The 18,404-nt window shown below is 35.9% G+C and overlaps 3 protein-coding genes across 4 annotated transcripts; 2 read left to right on the forward strand and 1 right to left on the reverse strand.

Moving 5' to 3' along the window:
* The first annotated feature begins 7,643 nt into the window (after positions 1–7,643).
* LOC103451661 (protein NRT1/ PTR FAMILY 3.1) lies at positions 7,644–11,466 on the forward strand. The gene is made up of 4 exons (XM_029091347.2): positions 7,644–7,962; positions 8,207–8,424; positions 8,946–9,505; positions 10,423–11,466. Exons 1-4 carry the CDS (start codon positions 7,887–7,889, stop codon positions 11,306–11,308), a joined length of 1,740 nt encoding a protein of 579 aa, XP_028947180.1. The 5' UTR covers positions 7,644–7,886; the 3' UTR covers positions 11,309–11,466.
* Positions 11,467–12,511: 1,045 nt separating this feature from the next.
* Positions 12,512–14,204, forward strand: LOC103423751 (ACD11 homolog protein-like). Of its 2 annotated transcripts, none has more exons than XM_008361831.4 (4): positions 12,512–12,947; positions 13,429–13,601; positions 13,692–13,837; positions 13,927–14,204. In XM_008361831.4, exons 1-4 carry the CDS (start codon positions 12,678–12,680, stop codon positions 14,031–14,033), a joined length of 696 nt encoding a protein of 231 aa, XP_008360053.2. In that variant the 5' UTR covers positions 12,512–12,677; the 3' UTR covers positions 14,034–14,204. The 2 variants fall into 2 exon arrangements, with proteins under 2 accessions (XP_008360053.2, XP_017184597.2); XM_017329108.3 differs by having other exon boundaries at positions 12,519–12,947; positions 13,932–14,204.
* LOC103423752 (dihydrolipoyllysine-residue acetyltransferase component 4 of pyruvate dehydrogenase complex, chloroplastic) lies at positions 14,172–17,356 on the reverse strand. Its single transcript, XM_008361833.4, has 6 exons — positions 16,078–17,356; positions 15,770–15,961; positions 15,433–15,520; positions 15,280–15,350; positions 15,087–15,170; positions 14,172–14,611 (listed from the first exon to the last, which is right to left on the reverse strand). Exons 1-6 carry the CDS (start codon positions 16,963–16,965, stop codon positions 14,507–14,509), a joined length of 1,428 nt encoding a protein of 475 aa, XP_008360055.2. The 5' UTR covers positions 16,966–17,356; the 3' UTR covers positions 14,172–14,506.
* Positions 17,357–18,404: the final 1,048 nt, after the last annotated feature.

An 18,404-nucleotide genomic window follows, 5' to 3' on the forward strand; every position in this document is an offset into this window, starting at 1 on the left:
TGCATATTAGAAGTCAATATAAAGGTGAAAAATCCTGCAGAATGTTCAATGATGAGTCACTGTATATATTATATGCAAAATGCATGCCACCATAAATCACAAAGGCAAAAGTGCATAATTTACATTTACATACTGGGTATGAATTATCATGAACGATGACAACTTTGTCATGTAACTTGCATTATCATCGCACATGGAAATAAGAAAACGACATTTATAAAAACGTAACTCAACTTCGAATGAATCACAGTATACGTATATTGATCAGTGGTTTCTTGTGCATTAGATAATTTACCGTCTAATCTAAATTAGTCCAACATTTAGCATAACTATAAATATATATCTTTTTAAATATAGCAACTGGAAAGTGGCTGAAATGAAAGAAACCAAAATCTCTTCTAGAGTGTCGTCTGTCGGTGGAAAAAGAAGAGAATGAGAATGCGCTAATCTTCTTAATCATGCACACGCATGCATGCAGCACTGAGCACTAAGCACGACTTCCTTCCCGAATATGGATAGGTTTCACTGTTTTGTCCATGGGGCCTACAGACAAATATCGGGGGACTTGATTCACTTGAGCACTTCTGAATTCTGATAGAATCATAGTTCGCAATGTGTATCTTTCGGTGGATCGGTGATGAGGGTTCAACAACATATACCGTCCATAACAAACCTACCTCTTTTTGCTCAATTTTCTTCCCTTTTCCATTTTCTTTTTGGTAAAATTATTTTTGGATACAAATAGACAAATATATTGTACTAACCAACCAACCTAGTGTACATATATATGCATACGCGTAACATTCACTTCTTTTGCAATCACAGAGGTTTACCATATCTAATCTAAGGACTGAAAAACATGCATGTTGTTATGAAACAACATTTAAAGAATATTTTATCATATAAAATGTCATTCACATGTAAGCTAATTTAGAATTCATTAGGGTTCCATAGATGGATAAAATAATTTTTTTGCCATTAGTTTTTATTTCTTTAAGAGACTTCATATGTTTTTGTAGATAGGAAGCAATTAAAACCATTACAAAGATCATATATATGCCAGCAAACTTTATTCTGTCTTGTTCCCAAATTTTGTCGGCTGAAAATTGTATCCACCTTTCAATCTATATGATATTATGATTGCATATTGCTATATGTTAAAATATTGAAAGCGTTACTTACCGCTCCGTGGTTCCGAACGCGTTTGCAATCATCCTGGCAATAAACGATAGAGAAAGAGATCATCTTCGGATCTCTTCCATCAAAATTCACGGATCAAGTGATCATCCAAACGGTTAAAATTATTATAACTTTTAAAAGAGACCTTAGTTTTTAACCGTTTGATCAAATTTCAATGACCCGAATCACTTGATCCGTGGACTTTAGTAGAAGAGATCCGAAGATGATCTCTTTCCAAATGATACTTCACATCTTACAAATTATATCACCTTCATCACATCTTACAATTTACATCACCTACTCTCTTAAATTAGCTCTTTAGGCAATCAAATTCGGTTAGGCATAACAATCACGTAACGATACAAAATGTCCCATTCTTATAGACAAAAACACAAGTCACAATTTCAGTAGTAAAAAATGCGTGCCCCAATTGGTCCCCTAAAGCCATTATTTTTATTTATTTCCCATCACATCGAAATCATCATGGATTTAGTATTACAATCTTTTGGTATTTCCCTTTACTTATAGGTAAGATGTTTTAAGTTTGATTCTTATAATAATAATGACTTCTATATAACACGTTATTATGATGAGCTAATTGTATGACTTAACTCAACTTTCTCCACTCTTCAACATAAAATACCATTGCATTGAAATGAAAAAATAAACATTGAAATCATCCTAACCTTAAAAACGAAAATTATCCTAAACCCAAAACCTCACGAATCCAACTAAGCAAAACTGGTGCGTCACCGAGTTTTATTAGTGCAAGGACCACATTAGTCCTTTCCACTTCCAGGGCCCCTTCTAGCCCACCCTACTGATCTTTGAATCACAATCCAAATCCGGCTCATTTAGATAGAGTCACGGTGACGTTGATCTGAGTCAATTCATGGAACAGGCGGAAAGGTATAGTATGACACGTGGCGGTTGGGTAATGGGTGATTAACCACCCTCTTTGTTACTGACAAATACTGGAATATTAGATGAAGATGTTTATCTACATATGATTTATCTTAAGATTATTACAATTTGCACATTATTTTAGCTGATATTTTATCTACACATGAATATTAGACACAAATATGGGTGATTTTTGGTCAGATCGGATAAGGAAACAAGCATTCCAATACTAATCTAAAAATGTTTCGAAACCAAATAATAGTTCTAATTTCGAAATTTTGGATTAATTATCGGTAATTTTCAATCTCCTAATTTTGGACTGGATAGAGACATTCTAATTGCCATCTTAATCTTTTGAAAATTTTCAAAATAAAAAATATTCAGACTCGAAACGTAAAATTTTCGATTGACATTGAAATTTCCAATTCAATTTGCACCCCTAGACACATATTATATTTCAACTGATTACCATCTCTTTATTTTCTCTTTCACACTTGTACAGATCAACGGTTCAAAAATCACTCATCTGCAACTAGATTCTAGATGACTGAACTTAGTACATTCCTTCATAAATAAAATTCTTTTGGTTTTAAATATATGGTTTTGGTGAGTTTTTCAGTTTTCAGTAATTCACCTCTCGCCAGCTTCATTGCTCACGTCAAGCGCACTATGCCTTCACACGCCTTGTATAATTTGGCTACGGTCATGCTTGCTTGGCTGCATTTGATAAATCGAATCTTCTCCACCGTCTAACAGTCTGAAGAATCGCGACTTATCGGCTGAACTTATTTGACTCAATATATATGAAACTAAAACGCATGCAGGACCTTCTTGAAATAATATAAGTATTTATATGTGTGTGTGTGTGTCGGTGTGTATATATAACAACCACTAGTTAGTTAATAATGATGTTCAAGATATTGATGAGGATGGCAAGATTCTGCAGTGTGGTAGCCAACAGAGACAAGAAACTTGTATGATTATTCTGCGATCCATATCTGTCAATCATGAAGCGATTAAAGTTGAACTCGTCTTCGTTATTCTGCGATCCATAGCTTTGAAATCATTATTATTATTATTGAAAAACATTCAAATGAACTTAAATATTTTTTCAAATCATTTAATTTGAAATCATTCAGCAAACTAAAGTTTTGATGGTTTGAAATTATTCCGTAAAATTAAAAATGAATGTTATAAGATTTGAGAAATGTGAGGTGTATAAAAAATGTAGGGTGTGTATAGAAAATGTAAGGTGTATATTAAGAATGTGGGGTGTGAGGGTATTATGGGGGATGAAATGGGGTGTATTAAGATAATTTTTAGGGGCATTTTGATACAGGCGCCTCGTTTTTTAATTTTTTAGACTAAACATACACTCCTTTTGAAAATTTGATCAAACATTTTCCTAAAATTTTGGTTATTAATTTCAGTTCCTATTATCCCTATTATCCCTATATTTATGCATTTATTATCCATCTCCTGGGCATTTCGTTTTTTTTTTTCCTATTATCCCTATATTTATGCATTTATTATCCATCTCTATGCATTTTTTATTGTTTTTTATAATATTTACTTCTTCTTTTTTTGTGAATATAGTAGAATATTTATAAAAAAAATTGTCAAATTTTATTATTTAGAAGACCCAACACATAGTAAAGATTTGTTTGATTATATACCTACGTCTAGTTACCTATAATATGGACACATTTAGTTTTATAGTGGATTTGATTTTTTGTATTTCTTGGTACATTTGGAATGTAAATGTACCAAAAGGGTTATCTGATAGAGGCATTTGGTTTTGTGGTACATTTGAGATTTTGTTCATTTGGTCTTTTGGTACAATAGGAATCTAAACGTACCAACATGATTACCTAACAATGGACACATTTGGTTTTATGGTACATTTGAAATTTTGGTACATTTGGTTTCTCTGTATATTTGAAATCTAAACGTACCAAAAAGGTTATATAACAATGGGTACATTTGGTTTTATGGTACATTTGAATTTTTGGTACATTTGGTTTCTCGGTACATTTGAAATCTAAACGTACCAAAAGTCGATACTTTTGTTCTCAAATGTACCATAAGTTTTAAGTATATTTTTAATATATCTATACATGAAAAAAATATGTATTGAAGACTTTTTATTGATACAATTTTAATAGAAAGAGTATTGTTTTTTAAATACTGATAATAAGGAAATGAAGAATTAGTTAATTAATTTTTTATTTTATTTTATTAAAAAAATGTCATTTAATGCGCAGAAGGGGATTGAGGAAATTAAATTCCTATATTATAGGCAATTAGTTGCTAAGCTACCTTATGCCTATATATAAATGCATTTAAATTAATGACATGGAAATTAAATAAATAGAAAATTATTGAGGTGGCAATTGATTGAAGCACCTTAATCAAATCTTTAAAAGGGATGAATGTTTAATCTAAAAACTATAGAAAATATGTAGGGCATTCTAATTTTCCCTAATTTTTAATTGAAAATGTAAATATGAGGTGTATTAAGTATGTGAGATTTATTTAACAATTTATGGGATGTTAATATAATAAGCCTAATTCTATATGTTAAAATGTGAACAACGTTAACGCCAAGACCTGCATTAATATATAATTAAATTTGATCAGATAAAATAAAAAAGATTCCATGTACTAGGAAGGCAGCCAAGAATATTACACATGCACACACACACACATATATATATATATATATATATATATATATATATATGTATGTATACGTGATGACTTTTATTTTATAAGTTGTATTAAATATGTTACCATGCAAGTATAGGCGCCAAATGCCTATATGATTGGGAAAAAGCAAACAATAAATAAATAAATATGAAACCTTAACAAGCCCAGGAGTCGAATCCCTTTTCTGAAAAACAGTCCACGGTGGTAGTAGTAAACCCCTTAATATTTATATATAAGAGATTCTTGCTTCTCTCAGTACCTTTTTGAAGCAATTTTCGTTCTTCATATTTTTGTATGTTCAATATCTTTTCCTCCTCACGGGTAAACAAATAACAATAGAGGCATATTTGTAAGTGGTGGACTAGTATGTTAGAAAATTCTCTTGTTAGTCTAATTGTGTTTCGAACCCAGACTCTTCTCTCCTTCCTCCTCCTTTAGTCTAACTTAGTGGCAAAGCCCATAAATTAGAAATAAAATAAATAGATAGTATTTACAAGAGAGTATAATACATGCTTGGAGTTGTGAGCTAATTAAATTTTTTTAGGTGCTAAATGCTTTTTTTTCCATGTTGAAATTAACCTTCCAATATCAATATCAAGTCAATATAGAGAGTTATCAATAAAAAATTAAGGAGGATTAAGAGAAACTAACCTACAAATATCAAGTCAATAAAAATGCATGCTAGGAAGACCATGTTTTTAGATCATATTTGGAAACCACATGATGTGGCAGTTGATGATCGGATTCATTTTTTAATGATTTAAGGAAGTAGTCCATAACCACTATATTATCATGTGGTCTCGAAATATGGCCAAGTAGGTGGTCTCTCTATCATCACCCAAGTCAATAGAAAATGGATTGGGAATTTGGAGAACAAAATATATGAAACGTAAAAATTTAGTAAAAAGTTAGAGAGAACAAAGAGATTTACAAACCTTAATAGTGTTGTGGGTTGGGAATTTAGAGGATAAAATATATGAAATTTCAAGAAGGGGAGGATGAAAGCTCAAAGTTTATGATTCTTCCATTAGCAATGTAAAGAATGCTTTTGATAAAACAAAATCAGACTTTAGGTTTTAATTTTAAGAGTTAATAATTGTTTAAGTGACAGGTTTTAGGTTCGATTATCGCCAAAAACAAATTCAAACCACATTATTCCTAGCTCATTGTGAGGTTAAGCCCATTCCCTCCCCCTAGTGTAGATAATATTGTTTATTAAAAAAAATGTTAAATTTAGTTTTAGGACAAGTGTTGTTGGGATTGAACAAGAAATGAGACCTCTTATTTTAACTATTAATGAATACAATTTAAAAGTTTCGTGTAAACTACAAAAAATATAACACTAAGTTCACCGGAAAAAAAGCAAGTATAATACTAAATTATTGGCTTAAATGTCATAATGATCAATGTGTTATAGCCATATGGCCAATTTAGTCCCCGTGTTTTCGATTTGGCTAATTTAGTCTTTGTGTTTGTCTCTGTTAGCCAATTAAAGATATTTCATTCAATCTATGTTAAAAATTTCATAAGAAAAATCATAAGAGATATAGTTACCCTTTTTATTTACAAATATGAAAAATAACACACATAAGAGATAAAACTTTCAATATGAAAAATGATTAAGGTAGTGACATAGAAAAGAAAGGGGGTAACGTTATGAAGGAGGTTGGGAAGTTAGGAGGAGAATAATTTTTCTTTTAATTTTTTATTTTATTTCATATTTAAATATTTCAAATCAAATAAATAATTCTATAAATAAGTCTATAGTAGTTTATAATTTTTTTCACAAAAATTAAATGAAAATGTCTTTAATTGACTAACGAAAATAAACACAAAACCAAATTGGTCAAATTGAAAACATATGCACTAAATTGATCTAATGATTAAAACACATGAACCATTATAACATTTAAGCCTAAATTATTTAGAAAGGATTAAAGAGGAAGGGTAGGCCTAAGGCCTGCCTGCGCCTCTGGTCTAACTTAGGGGGGTGTATTCAATTGGGATTTTGAAGGATTTTAATTATTTTTAATGAATCTAGACGTTTTTAATCAGGATTTTAAGTGATTATCTGAAATTCAATGTGTATTCAATTAGGATTTTAAGATAGTTTATTAAAATCTTTAGAAATCCGAGTCTATTCAATTAGAATTTTAAAGAAGTTTATAACATTTCAGTTGTATTCAATTAGAATTTGAATTTAAAGAATTTGGAAAATTTGAGGAATTAGAGGGAATTGGAGAGATATTGTAGTGTATTTTAAGCATTCACAAATCTCACCTCTCCCCATGAGATTTTGATGGAATTGAATCAAAATTTTACATGGAATCTCTATAAATCAATTAAACTCCATAAAAATTCATGAATTTATAAATACATTGAAATATCTCAAATTCCCAATTGAATACACATTCCTTAGTAATAAAAGAAAAAGAATTATAGAAGTGGCGCTTTTAAACAATGCATAGCTATGCGATAATTTGTTTTGTTTTTTAGTATAAGCCTTTCTAGCTTACCAAGGATTATGAGAAAAAAGTCGATGACCATTACGATGAGGCATATATATATTTATATTAAATGATTAGAGGAGTGGGTTAAATTTTACAATGAGTTTATCATAATAATGTGATTTAATTTTACTTTGACGAGAATCGAAGTTAAAACTTTTTATTTACGAGTAAATAAAAATACAACTAAATCGTAATATTAAGTGATTATTTTGTTCCGATTGGTGAGACAAATTGTGAAAACTGTAAATTAGAGTACTCGTCTGTCCATACATGCCTACCTTCTCTTGTCTTGGTTTCAGTAGTTATCGAAATCTCCGCACTCCATAAGTTTTTGGCCAAGTTTTATAGGCCACAATTTGCCTACCCCACCCACACTCACAAAACAAAACAAAGAGAACCCCAAAAAAGTTAACAAGAACACAACTGTGGTCACATGTAAATGAAACAGTAAGCTTAACTCAGCTGACAAGTTACTCTGCCAGATCTATCAGATCTATCCTTTCCCTCATATCATTGCCTATAAATAATGGAGCTTCGTTGGCCACTTAGGCTTAAAGCAGTATAGGAGAGAGACGCCAAAATAAGATGGAACATATTGAGGAGAAAGGCAGCCATGCTGCAAGGAAAAAGGGAGGCTTGGTCACTATGCCATTCATCTTTGGTAAGAGCTAATAAATCTTGTTGTTTCAAATTTTCGAGTCATACTTGAGTGTAGCCAAGTTAGCTAGAGTAGTGTGCTCATCTTTTTACACGTAAATTCGAATTTTCTTTCCATACTTATGATGAAATTAGCATAGATTATCATGTCGTTGTTCAATTCTTATTATGTATCTCTTTATTTATTTGGTTTTTTGTTTTGGGGATTTTAATTATTGTTGTTGTTGGCTTTGTGTGTGTGTGTGTAGCTAATGAGATTTGTGAGAAGTTGGCTGTGGTGGGATTCGGTGCAAATATGATAAGCTACTTGACATCGCAGCTTCATATGCCCTTAACAAAAGCAGCCAACACCCTCACCAACGTTGGTGGCACTGCAAGCTTGACCCCCTTGCTTGGCGCCTTCATTGCTGATGCCTACGTTGGCCGCTTCTGGACTATCACTGTTGCTTCCATTATATACCAGATTGTAATCTCTCTCTCTCTCTCTCTAACTAGTTTTCTATATATATTATTAACACACATGATAAAGATTATGCGCTTGTAAATTTACATCTCAATTGATTAAACACCTTAAGATTTGCAACTCATTGATTACTCGTGCACCCAAAGTTATGTGGTTTGCTCACCCAATATCTATTGTATGAAAAATATTAAGATTCTTATCAACTTCATCGTCACAAGATTAATAGTTATCATCGAGCCATTTTTTATTCAAAAATTATTAATTAGGCCGACTTTCTAACCATTCTTTCGTGGTGGGTTTTCCAAAAAAAAAAGAAAGAAGTAGAATTTGTCACAAGTGGACGTATTTAATTTAAAATTATTAAAAGCATTGTCCAATATGATTGATTGAGTTGAATTTTTTAATTCTCTGTCACAATCAAGCTCTCAGAGTATTGATAAATTACCTTGTTAATTTTATTTGTTTATTAATTAAATACTAATTATAATTAACTTTTGTATTTGTACAATTAATCAATGAACCAGGGAATGATTTGCTTAACAGTATCAGCAGTACTTCCACAACTGAGACCTCCCCCATGCAACCACGGCCAAGTGTGCGAAGAAGCCGACGGGGGGCAGCTAGCAATTCTGTATGTCTCCCTCCTACTAGGAGCACTCGGGTCGGGTGGAATCCGACCCTGCGTGGTGTCATTCGGGGCAGATCAGTTCGACGAGAATGACGAAAAACAAACCACCAAGACGTGGAACTACTTCAACTGGTACTATTTTGCGATGGGGGCATCAATACTATTGGCTGTCACGGTGCTTGTGTATATTCAAGACAACATTGGATGGGGTTGGGGACTTGGAATTCCAACTGTAGCCATGTTTCTCTCAGTTGTTGCGTTTTTGATCGGGTACCATCTTTACCGGCACTTGGATCCGGCGGGGAGTCCGTTTACCCGGTTGATACAAGTGGCGGTGGCTGCCTACAAGAAGAGAAAGCTGTCTATGGTGTCTGATCCTAGAATGTTGTATCAGAATGATGAACTCGACGGTCCTATTTCATTGGGTGGAAAGCTTCTTCACACTAAGCATATGAAGTAACTCTCTCTCTTTCTCTCTCTCTCTCTCTCTCTCTCTCTCTCTCCCTCTCTCTCTCCCTCTCATGTTGCATGTGTATTGTGGCTCTAAACCACTAATTAAGTTGATTTTTGTCAAAATGTTGGCCCTAATTCATCATTTAACAACATAAACTCAATAATATAATTATATATACACAGCACTATCGTATCACGTTTTGCAGTAAGAAAATAAGATAATGCATGAAACTATCACATGAACTATTTTCACTATATATGACCTCTCATATATTTCATTATTTCTCTGTCTTTTGCTATATAATATGAGAATCTTATACGATAAAATACATGGTTTCTACGAAAATCCCTAATCCTATTTCCACTACAATAAAATAGGATTCCTGCCAAGAAAAGTCTCGATTATACACATATACATATGTTAAGTCTAGAAGATGAACATAATTATCAGGGTTAGGTGGAAACAGGTTGCAGGTAATGACTAGGTCGTTTTGTCCATGCACTGCTCATGTTTTGGATGTAGGGACCACAATCCCTTGACCTTTCATGGATGAGCTGCACCACGTACTTCTGTTTCTGTCACTGCTATGCAACAAAAATCTCACGTCCTCTGCTCTATTAGCAGAGACTCAGAGTCATCCCCACCTCCAGTCCATAGCGACCCAACAAATATATAGAAAGGAAGAACATGCGACCTAGTCACTTTTTGAATTTCCACAACGTGGCTGCACTTAGCTTCACATGTGTGCGAGTCTAAATCATTGGTTAACTGATACAGACAGTTTAGGTTTAATAAAATTCATATCACGATAATTGGACGGTTAAGGTTTCATTAAATTGATTGTTTGTATGATATAAGCGTCTTATCTTGATAGACTGTTTAACAATTTAACAACGTTACATATGGTGAAATAATGCAGATTTCTTGACAAGGCAGCGATCGTAACGGAGGAGGACAATCTCAAAGCACCAAACCTATGGAGGATCAACACCGTTCATCGCGTCGAGGAACTGAAATCAATAATCAGAATGGGACCTATATGGGGATCAGGAATACTCCTCATCACAGCCTATGCCCAGCAAAGCACATTCTCACTCAACCAAGCCAAAACCATGGACAGGCACCTCACAAAGTCCTTTGAAATCCCTGCAGGCTCCATGTCAGTCTTCACCATAGTGACCATGCTCACCACGATCGCCTTGTACGACCGCATCTTCATTAAGGTGGCTAGAAAGTTCACCGGGCTAGACCGGGGAATAACATTCCTCCACAGAATGGGAATAGGGTTTGTCATTTCGGTATTCGCCACATTGGTCGCCGGATTTGTCGAAGTGAAGCGAAAAAAGGCAGCTTTCGCACACGGGTTGGTCGATCATCCTCATGATATAATCCCCATTTCAGTGTTTTGGTTAGTTCCTCAGTATGCCCTTCATGGGATGGCTGAAGCATTCATGTCAATCGGGCACCTCGAGTTTTTCTATGATCAGGCGCCGGAGAGTATGAGAAGCACTGCTGCCGCGCTGTTTTGGACCTCCATCTCGGCCGGAAACTACGTGAGCACTCTTTTGGTGTCACTGGTGCACAAGTTTAGTGCTGGCCCTAATGGATCCAACTGGCTGCCGGACAATAATTTGAACAAAGGGAGGTTGGAGTACTTCTACTGGTTAATCACGTTACTACAAGTTGTTAATCTTATTTACTATTTATTTTGTGCCAAAATGTATACGTTTAAGCCGATTCAGGTCGTAAAGAAAGAAGGTGCTGAGTCCGGAGAAAATCAAGTGGAGCTTGCCAATAAGGCTTAATTGGCTTAGTATCAGTTAATTAATTAAATTAGTCATTAGTCAGAGTTAATATAGCTATTAAGAACTAGCTGCTGGTACATTAGAGTGTAGAAATGAGAAGAATATCTACTTTGGATTAATAAATTCATAAATGAAACATCCAGTTTGTATGATCTTTATATTAAGATCTTGGAAGCAGATGAATCTGAACAATGTGCTTCCTACTCTTCTCCACTAAACCAAGACCTCTAAATTTTTCTGTTCACAAAATATCAACTATATATACATATGTACATGATGTAATTGTCGCACTGAAAGGAAAACTAAATTATTATATGGTCTATCATATATCATAAAATGGAAATATGAAATCACGTATATTGTGTCGGTACTACTAAAAAATAAAATTTTATTTACCAAATAATAATACAGTATTTTATTGATTTAAATACGAGTCGACTTTAAACTGTAGGAAAGTACATTGGGCTGTATCTTCAATTAGTTCTTTTTGGTCAATGTATCTTTAAGTTCAATTTACTTCAAACAATACAAAAAAAACATAGGAAATAACATATGGGCTGGATTCAACTTTAGTTGGACTTAACAGGGCCTTGAACCAAGCCCGTTTTAAAATTGGACCTGACTTCAAGATGTAAAACAACTACCATGGCCCAATGTAATAACCGTCTAGAAAGCGAAAACAAAGACGAACGAGAGATTGACTTTTCTCCATTTGGACTTTTGACCTTTGACGTGCAAAAGTGTTTTTTTTTTCTCCGTTTTCTAATCAATATTTATAATTATTTACAAAAGCGGTTGTGTTTTACGCAAGAGAATCATCTCCGGATCCATTTTGTGGAGATTGTAGGAATCCTTATATTTTAAGGAAAACTAATGAAAAAGATTTAAAAACTTTTGAGTTTTAATGATAAGGATAAAATAAAGGTAAAGTGAATAGTATCAGGTTTGACTTTTTAGTGTAAAAATATGATTTTTCGTTAAAGTGAACAATACCGTGGGCTTTTCGTTAAAACTTCCTATATTTTAACTATTGATCGTACATTGTGTGATTAATTTCGTCAGATACTATTAGTATTTAATTTTAAATAAAAAAAAATTCAATAATTTCTGACTGCACAATGTATGATGAGTAATTAAGATATGAATCCACAATTTGAATCTGGAAATCCGTTTTTTAACTTAAAAGTATGGCAGGCCGCGTCCATAGCGAAGCTTCGAACGGTCAAACCCGACAGCCTTACGTTCCTTCTCAAACACAAATTACACAACCAAAAACAAAAGCAACAAAATCAAGATTGTTCAACAAAACACGGTTTTGTCTCGTTTTTAGTTTGATATTACGGTGCGGGGAGGAGGTGTCTGTTTGTGCATGACTTTAACGGCGAAGCACGGCGGCGGAACCAGAGCCATGGACGGTATCGCAATGGCGGAGTCGACGTCGACGCCTCCTCTAACGGAAATCGTCGAGGCCTTCGAGGAGTTGGGCAAGATCCTCCAATCCCATTCCCATAATTCCCAACGAAAACAACACCAAACGTTGCGTTTGGATACATTCTCCCAGGCTTCCACCCTCGTCTCCATCCTCTTCAGTTGCCTTGGCCTCGCCTTCAAGTTCGCCGAGATGGAGTACGTCTCCAAGGTTCCTTTCTTCCTTCCCACCACAAACCCTAATTCTCATTTTCTTTAATTTTCTTGTATTTGTTTGATTGTTGCTTCTTTTTTTTTGTGGGATTTCGATTGTTCATTTTTTGTTAAATGTATGATTTGGTTTGTTGGTGAGATCTTCGTGAAATTAATCAACGTGAAAATGTGACTTAGTCTTGTTTAAAAATGTTTTTAAAATGACCGAAACTCTTTTGGCGAAAATGTTGTTAAAACCAATCATCAGTAAAAATTCAAGCGGATGTTAAAAAAAGTACTTTATCTAATGCTTCTTCCAAAATCAATTTCACGAAAAATGTTTTTAGTTGCGCATCCAAACGAGAGCTTTAACATACCTAAATATAGTGTGCCCCTAAAAGTATTGTCATATCTTGGAGATCTCACTCTGGTTGGTTGCAATCGCTTCAGTTAGCCTGCCTCTTCCTGCAGGATCTCACACTGTGCTTGCTTGCATTCAGGTTAAAGATCTTGTGGAGGCGTCACGGACTTACGACACATTAGAAAGCCTTATAGATTATGATGTTGCTAAGGGCACGGTGAAATCCCCCGGAAGCCATTCCCGTAATCTGCGCCGTGTCCGGCAGGGTCTCGACCTCATCAGAGCTCTATTCGAACAATTCTTGTCAACCGAGTATGTTCAAACTTATGTTGTGCAAACTGCAGTTGTGCTTCATTCTGCAGATTTTCGGTTTTAGACATTCTTCCTTCTTTTGCCTTTCAGTGACTACTCTTTGAGGGAAGCAGCTTCAACAGCTTATGCCAAAGTGTGTGCGCCATACCACAGTTGGGCAATCAGGACAGCGGTTGCTGCCGGAATGTATGCTCTTCCGTCGAGGGATCAACTGCTGGTGAATCTCGAAGAGACCCGTAAGTCTAAAAGCTTTTCTCCGTCCAGAAACAATGATCTCCAGTTTTGCATGCTGTTTATTTCTAAAATGCAATCAATTTCATTCCAGATCAGTCAGCAGAGAAGAAGATGAAAAGGTACATCCAAGCGTCGCGTCCGGTGATCGAGTACATCGACAGGCTATACCTTTCTAAGAACATCACCTTGGACTGGTGACTTCAGTCTTCATCTATCTCAGTAGGCGTCTACGTTAACGTATGGTTCGTTACGATTACTTCTTCGCTAATACGGGTCTGTACATAAACGTTATTTACCTTGCTACAAGAGAACTATATGTTTATAGGAGGCTATTAATTAGACTGCAATATCAGAAGTTTATAACTGCTAGAGATGGTGAATATTATTACACAGCGACGGGTTTGTACTTTCTACCCAAGCAATCCCCTCACCGAGTTCTATCAAACTATTTAAAAGTTACTATTTCCCTGTTTCAAAATTTTCTCAACAGTGACTGATGAAGCAATGCAAATTCTTAAAATTTCAAAACAAAATGAAGTAAACACAAGCAGAAAATGCTAGAAATTACTGCAAGAGCGTGTTCCTTAGTTGGGCATCCCGTTCGATAGACACACCTTTCCTTTGTCACTGAGGGTCAAAAACATTAATCCTTGGGAGTCCTGAAACACCAACTACAATGTGAGGCTCTCTGGGTTCTCAACAATCTTTGCAAATGTCTTGAGGAAGGCAGCCAAATCAGCACCATAAACAATCCGGTGATCAGCAGTTACATTCACCTGTAGAAAGAACCATATTCCAACTCAATTAGGTTACCTTTTGTACAAATTTCAGCAGGTTCAGCGAAATTGTGTTCAACTAACAAATTGATAGAGCGCAAAAAGAAAAATATACGGTATAGAGGAACCTAGATGTTAAATCCAATCAATAATGTAACATATTGATGTTTCTGGAAATAGATCAACTACAAAGCAAGGGTTGTTCCCCTCCTTTCACAGAGAGGTTTATAAATATAAGATTGTTTCCTTCCTCTTCCGACAAGATTAATTGACAGTTGCTTTCAGTAAAGCATGTCACATGCCAATTTATACAAGTTTGATGTACTGGTGGAAGTATTCTTTTGAGTTGTGTATAAGTTCGTTTAACAGACTCATCCCTTGTATACGTGTGAAACTTAACTTATAACCTTGTAAAGTACGAGAAACAACATCAACAAAATAGTATACATTACGGAGAAAACGCAAAGACACTCACCAGCATTTTACTTTTTACACTGAAGAATCCATCTGTATCAGCGACAACAGTTGGCTTTGAAGCTCCAACAGCCATGATAGCCCCCTGATTGTCAATCAAAACTTCAGCAAGCAGCTAAAAAATCATAAAAAATAGAACAATCCTATCGATTCATGAAGACAAAAAATTATCGTATTAAAGGATCAAAACTCACCTGCCCTGGTGGAAGAATAGCATCAAACCTGTCCACTCCAAACATGCCCAAATTGGACAAGGTGAAAGTTCCTACAAAGAGTTCAATATAACTTAATGAGTATAAAACGAAAGCAAGTAGGTAAGAACTGACAGAGAGTTTGTAAGTAAAAACCTGTTGTGTATTCGTGGGGCTGAAGTTGCTTTGAACGGGCCTTCTCCACTAACTCTTTCCATTTCTGGGATAGCAAATACAAATCCAACTGCACAAACACATACAATTCAACCATCGATAATCAGAACACAAACTACTAAGAACAGAAGCACTAAATGTTGAAGACGAAGGTTCCGCTACTAATTGCATCGAGGCCTTTAGATAAAACCCCAAACCGACTAAACAAATGGTTAAGTTGCGGACAGTATTGGTGTTGATTAGTAATGGTTCATCAACCACCTTCGAAATCTTAACACTACAATACCAACAAATAATATATTATTCACAAGTAACAGACCTTATCAGCATCCTGAAGAACAGGGGTTATGAGTCCTCCATTGATTGCCACAGCAACAGCAATGTTTATGCTGCTGTTATACGAAAAGCTCTTCCCGTCTTTGCAGCTCGCATTCACAACCGGGTGCTGAGCAAGTGCCATAGCAGCAGCCTTGGCCAACAATGCAGTCATTGTCACACCCTTTGGTTTCACCTGTTGGACAATTTCAATGAATTCACCCCAAAATTCCAGAAATTCAAACACCAATCAAACCCAAATGACATTGCAAACCAACAATCCAATTAATCCAAACACTATCCACAATGTACCTTCTCATAAAGGGCGTCGATGGCGTCACTGTTAATCGGGTAGCCGACCCGGAAAGTCGGCACCGAGAGACTTTCGACCATGTTCTTCGAAACAGCAACCTGCATCGTGGTAAATGGCACCACGGTTGAGCCGGGAAGCAGAGGCGGGGCTGCAGCAGAAGGCTTGGGTGGAGCAGCGGCCACCGGAGTGGGCTCGGCGGCGACGGGTTTAGCAGGCTTTACAATTCCGGCGGCTGCCTCCACGTCAGCAGGCGTAATTCGGCCAAATGGGCCGGTGCCCACCACGGAGGCAATTTCGACCTTGTGCTGCTTGGCTAGCTTCTTAGCAAAAGGAGTGGCCACGCCCTTTTTGGCAGTGTAAGTAGGAGTAGCAGATGGAGCAGGCTGGGCAATTGCAGGGGCGGGAGTGGCGGTAGCAGGAGGAGGCGTGGGCGTAACAGCTGGGGATGAAGAAGACGATGTGGATTTGGCCTTTTCCCTGGCCTCGGCGACTTCCTCTTCGGTCTCAGCGAGAAGCCCGATGGCGGCGCCGACGGGAGCGGTCTCGCCTTCCCCGACGACGATTGCGGCGAGAATCCCGTCGTAGAATGTCTCTACGTCCATGTCGGCTTTGTCAGACTCGACGACAACGACGCTCTCGCCTTTGGAGAGGACGTCGCCCTCGGATTTGACCCAGGAGACGATCTTTCCCTCGGTCATAGTGGAGCTGAGAGCAGGCATGAAGATCTCCCTGATCTTGGATTGGACGGTGAGGGTGCGGCGGCGAGGAATGGAGCGGAATGCAGTGGAAGAGGAGGAGGAGGAGGGGGAGGGGCGCCATGGGAGAGCTGTGGAGATGGAGGAGGAGAAGGAAATGGTGGTCTTGGAGAGGAAAGGAGACGACGCCATTGGAATGGATTGGGAGAGAGAGAGAGAAAGAGAGAATTGAATTGGGAGATAAATGGAATGAGAAGGGAACGGAGAGAAAGTTGATAGAAAAAGAGAGGGGCGGAGAAGACGAGGGAGAGAGTTGGTTGGAGGCTTTGAGCTACCCGCAGCAAACTGGGGAGCTTTAGATTGTTTTCATCGCCTTTCTTCTGGCACCCGCCCACTCCCACTCTTTCTCGTTACTTGTTTTACGATTTTACTTGTATTTATTTTTCATGATTTTCTTTTCGGTATTTGGTTGGTATGTGGTTAACTTTGATTCATATATCGTCTATGATTGATCGATCTTTTGCGTTATTTGAATGATACGTAGCCACTATTTGATGTTTCAGGATTTGATGGATGCATCGTCAATATTTAATCGGTATGTTATATATGATATATCAACATTTGATCGATATATCGTATTTGCTCTTAATTTGTAAAATGATTGTTTTGTTCAATATACGCACAAAAACTTTAGCTACATTATGTTCATATTTTGGAGAGGGGATAGGGGTTATATCAGTAATGAACTATTACTAATAGATTTTGTCTTTTAGGTGAGTCAAATTTGATATCAAACACTTATAATTAAAGATGAATAGTGTTAGTGATATTTTTGACATATACATGTACAAACTTATTTCGACCATAAAAGAGTATGATTCGGTCCAAACTTCACTTCTTTTTGTGTTTTTAACATATCAACATTATACTACTCTAGCATATAGGTACTTAAACTCGAGCGCAAGTGAGAGAGAGCAATCAAATCCAAGCGATACTTTTCTATTTAGTACAATTGTACAAATAGGAGGTGCATTCAATGCTTTGGACCACTTTTTTATTTTTTGAGAATTTTAACGAAAAACTCATGGTACTATTTATTTTAACGAAAAATCATATTTTTACACTAAAAAGTCGATCCTGGTACCATTTACTTTACCCATTATTTTGTCTTTATCGTTAAAACTAAAAGTTTTCAAACATTTTCTTAATTTTTTTTAATTGTTGACAACAGAACATAAGCCTCAAAAATAAAAAATAAAAATTACATAAAAATATTACGAAGCCACGACACTTGACTTTATCTGCAATTATTAATTGACGACAAAAAAAAAAGAAAAAAAAAAGCTTACTAAAAAAAATGGATCACCTATCTTTATCTTGCTTCCACGCTTTTACTAAGAATTTATGAAATGTGAAGAATACCAAGAGTTAACCTTTACAAATCTTCACTCCGTCTTGCAAAAACCATTCGGATTTTGATTATGTGATCCAGTCAACAACGTGGCTCGGGCCAGATATGAACATTTGATTCATGAACCGAGGATTGCTCGTTTTAAATAATTTTGGGTCGAAGGCAGGCAGGGATTGATGGGCACTCGATTTGAATACGGGTTTTATTTAACGGAGCCCAC

This window comes from Malus domestica, chromosome 13, assembly GCF_042453785.1.
Source record: "Malus domestica chromosome 13, GDT2T_hap1".
NCBI lineage: Eukaryota > Viridiplantae > Streptophyta > Magnoliopsida > Rosales > Rosaceae > Malus > Malus domestica.

Coding starts and splice junctions, on each gene's coding strand:
- LOC103451661 (XM_029091347.2), top strand. CDS start 7,887: ATGGAACATATTGAGGAGAAAGGCAGCCATGCTGCAAGGAAAAAGGGA. Junction 8,425..8,945: donor CTTCCATTATATACCAGATT/GTAATCTCTCTC, acceptor TCAATGAACCAG/GGAATGATTTGCTTAACAGT. Junction 9,506..10,422: donor CTTCACACTAAGCATATGAA/GTAACTCTCTCT, acceptor GAAATAATGCAG/ATTTCTTGACAAGGCAGCGA.
- LOC103423751 (XM_008361831.4), top strand. CDS start 12,678: ATGACTTTAACGGCGAAGCACGGCGGCGGAACCAGAGCCATGGACGGT. Junction 12,948..13,428: donor AGATGGAGTACGTCTCCAAG/GTTCCTTTCTTC, acceptor GCTTGCATTCAG/GTTAAAGATCTTGTGGAGGC. Junction 13,602..13,691: donor GAACAATTCTTGTCAACCGA/GTATGTTCAAAC, acceptor TTTGCCTTTCAG/TGACTACTCTTTGAGGGAAG.
- LOC103423752 (XM_008361833.4), bottom strand. CDS start 16,965: ATGGCGTCGTCTCCTTTCCTCTCCAAGACCACCATTTCCTTCTCCTCC. Junction 15,521..15,769: donor TTCTTCAGGATGCTGATAAG/GTCTGTTACTTG, acceptor GTGTTTGTGCAG/TTGGATTTGTATTTGCTATC. Junction 15,171..15,279: donor CTATTCTTCCACCAGGGCAG/GTGAGTTTTGAT, acceptor ATTGACAATCAG/GGGGCTATCATGGCTGTTGG.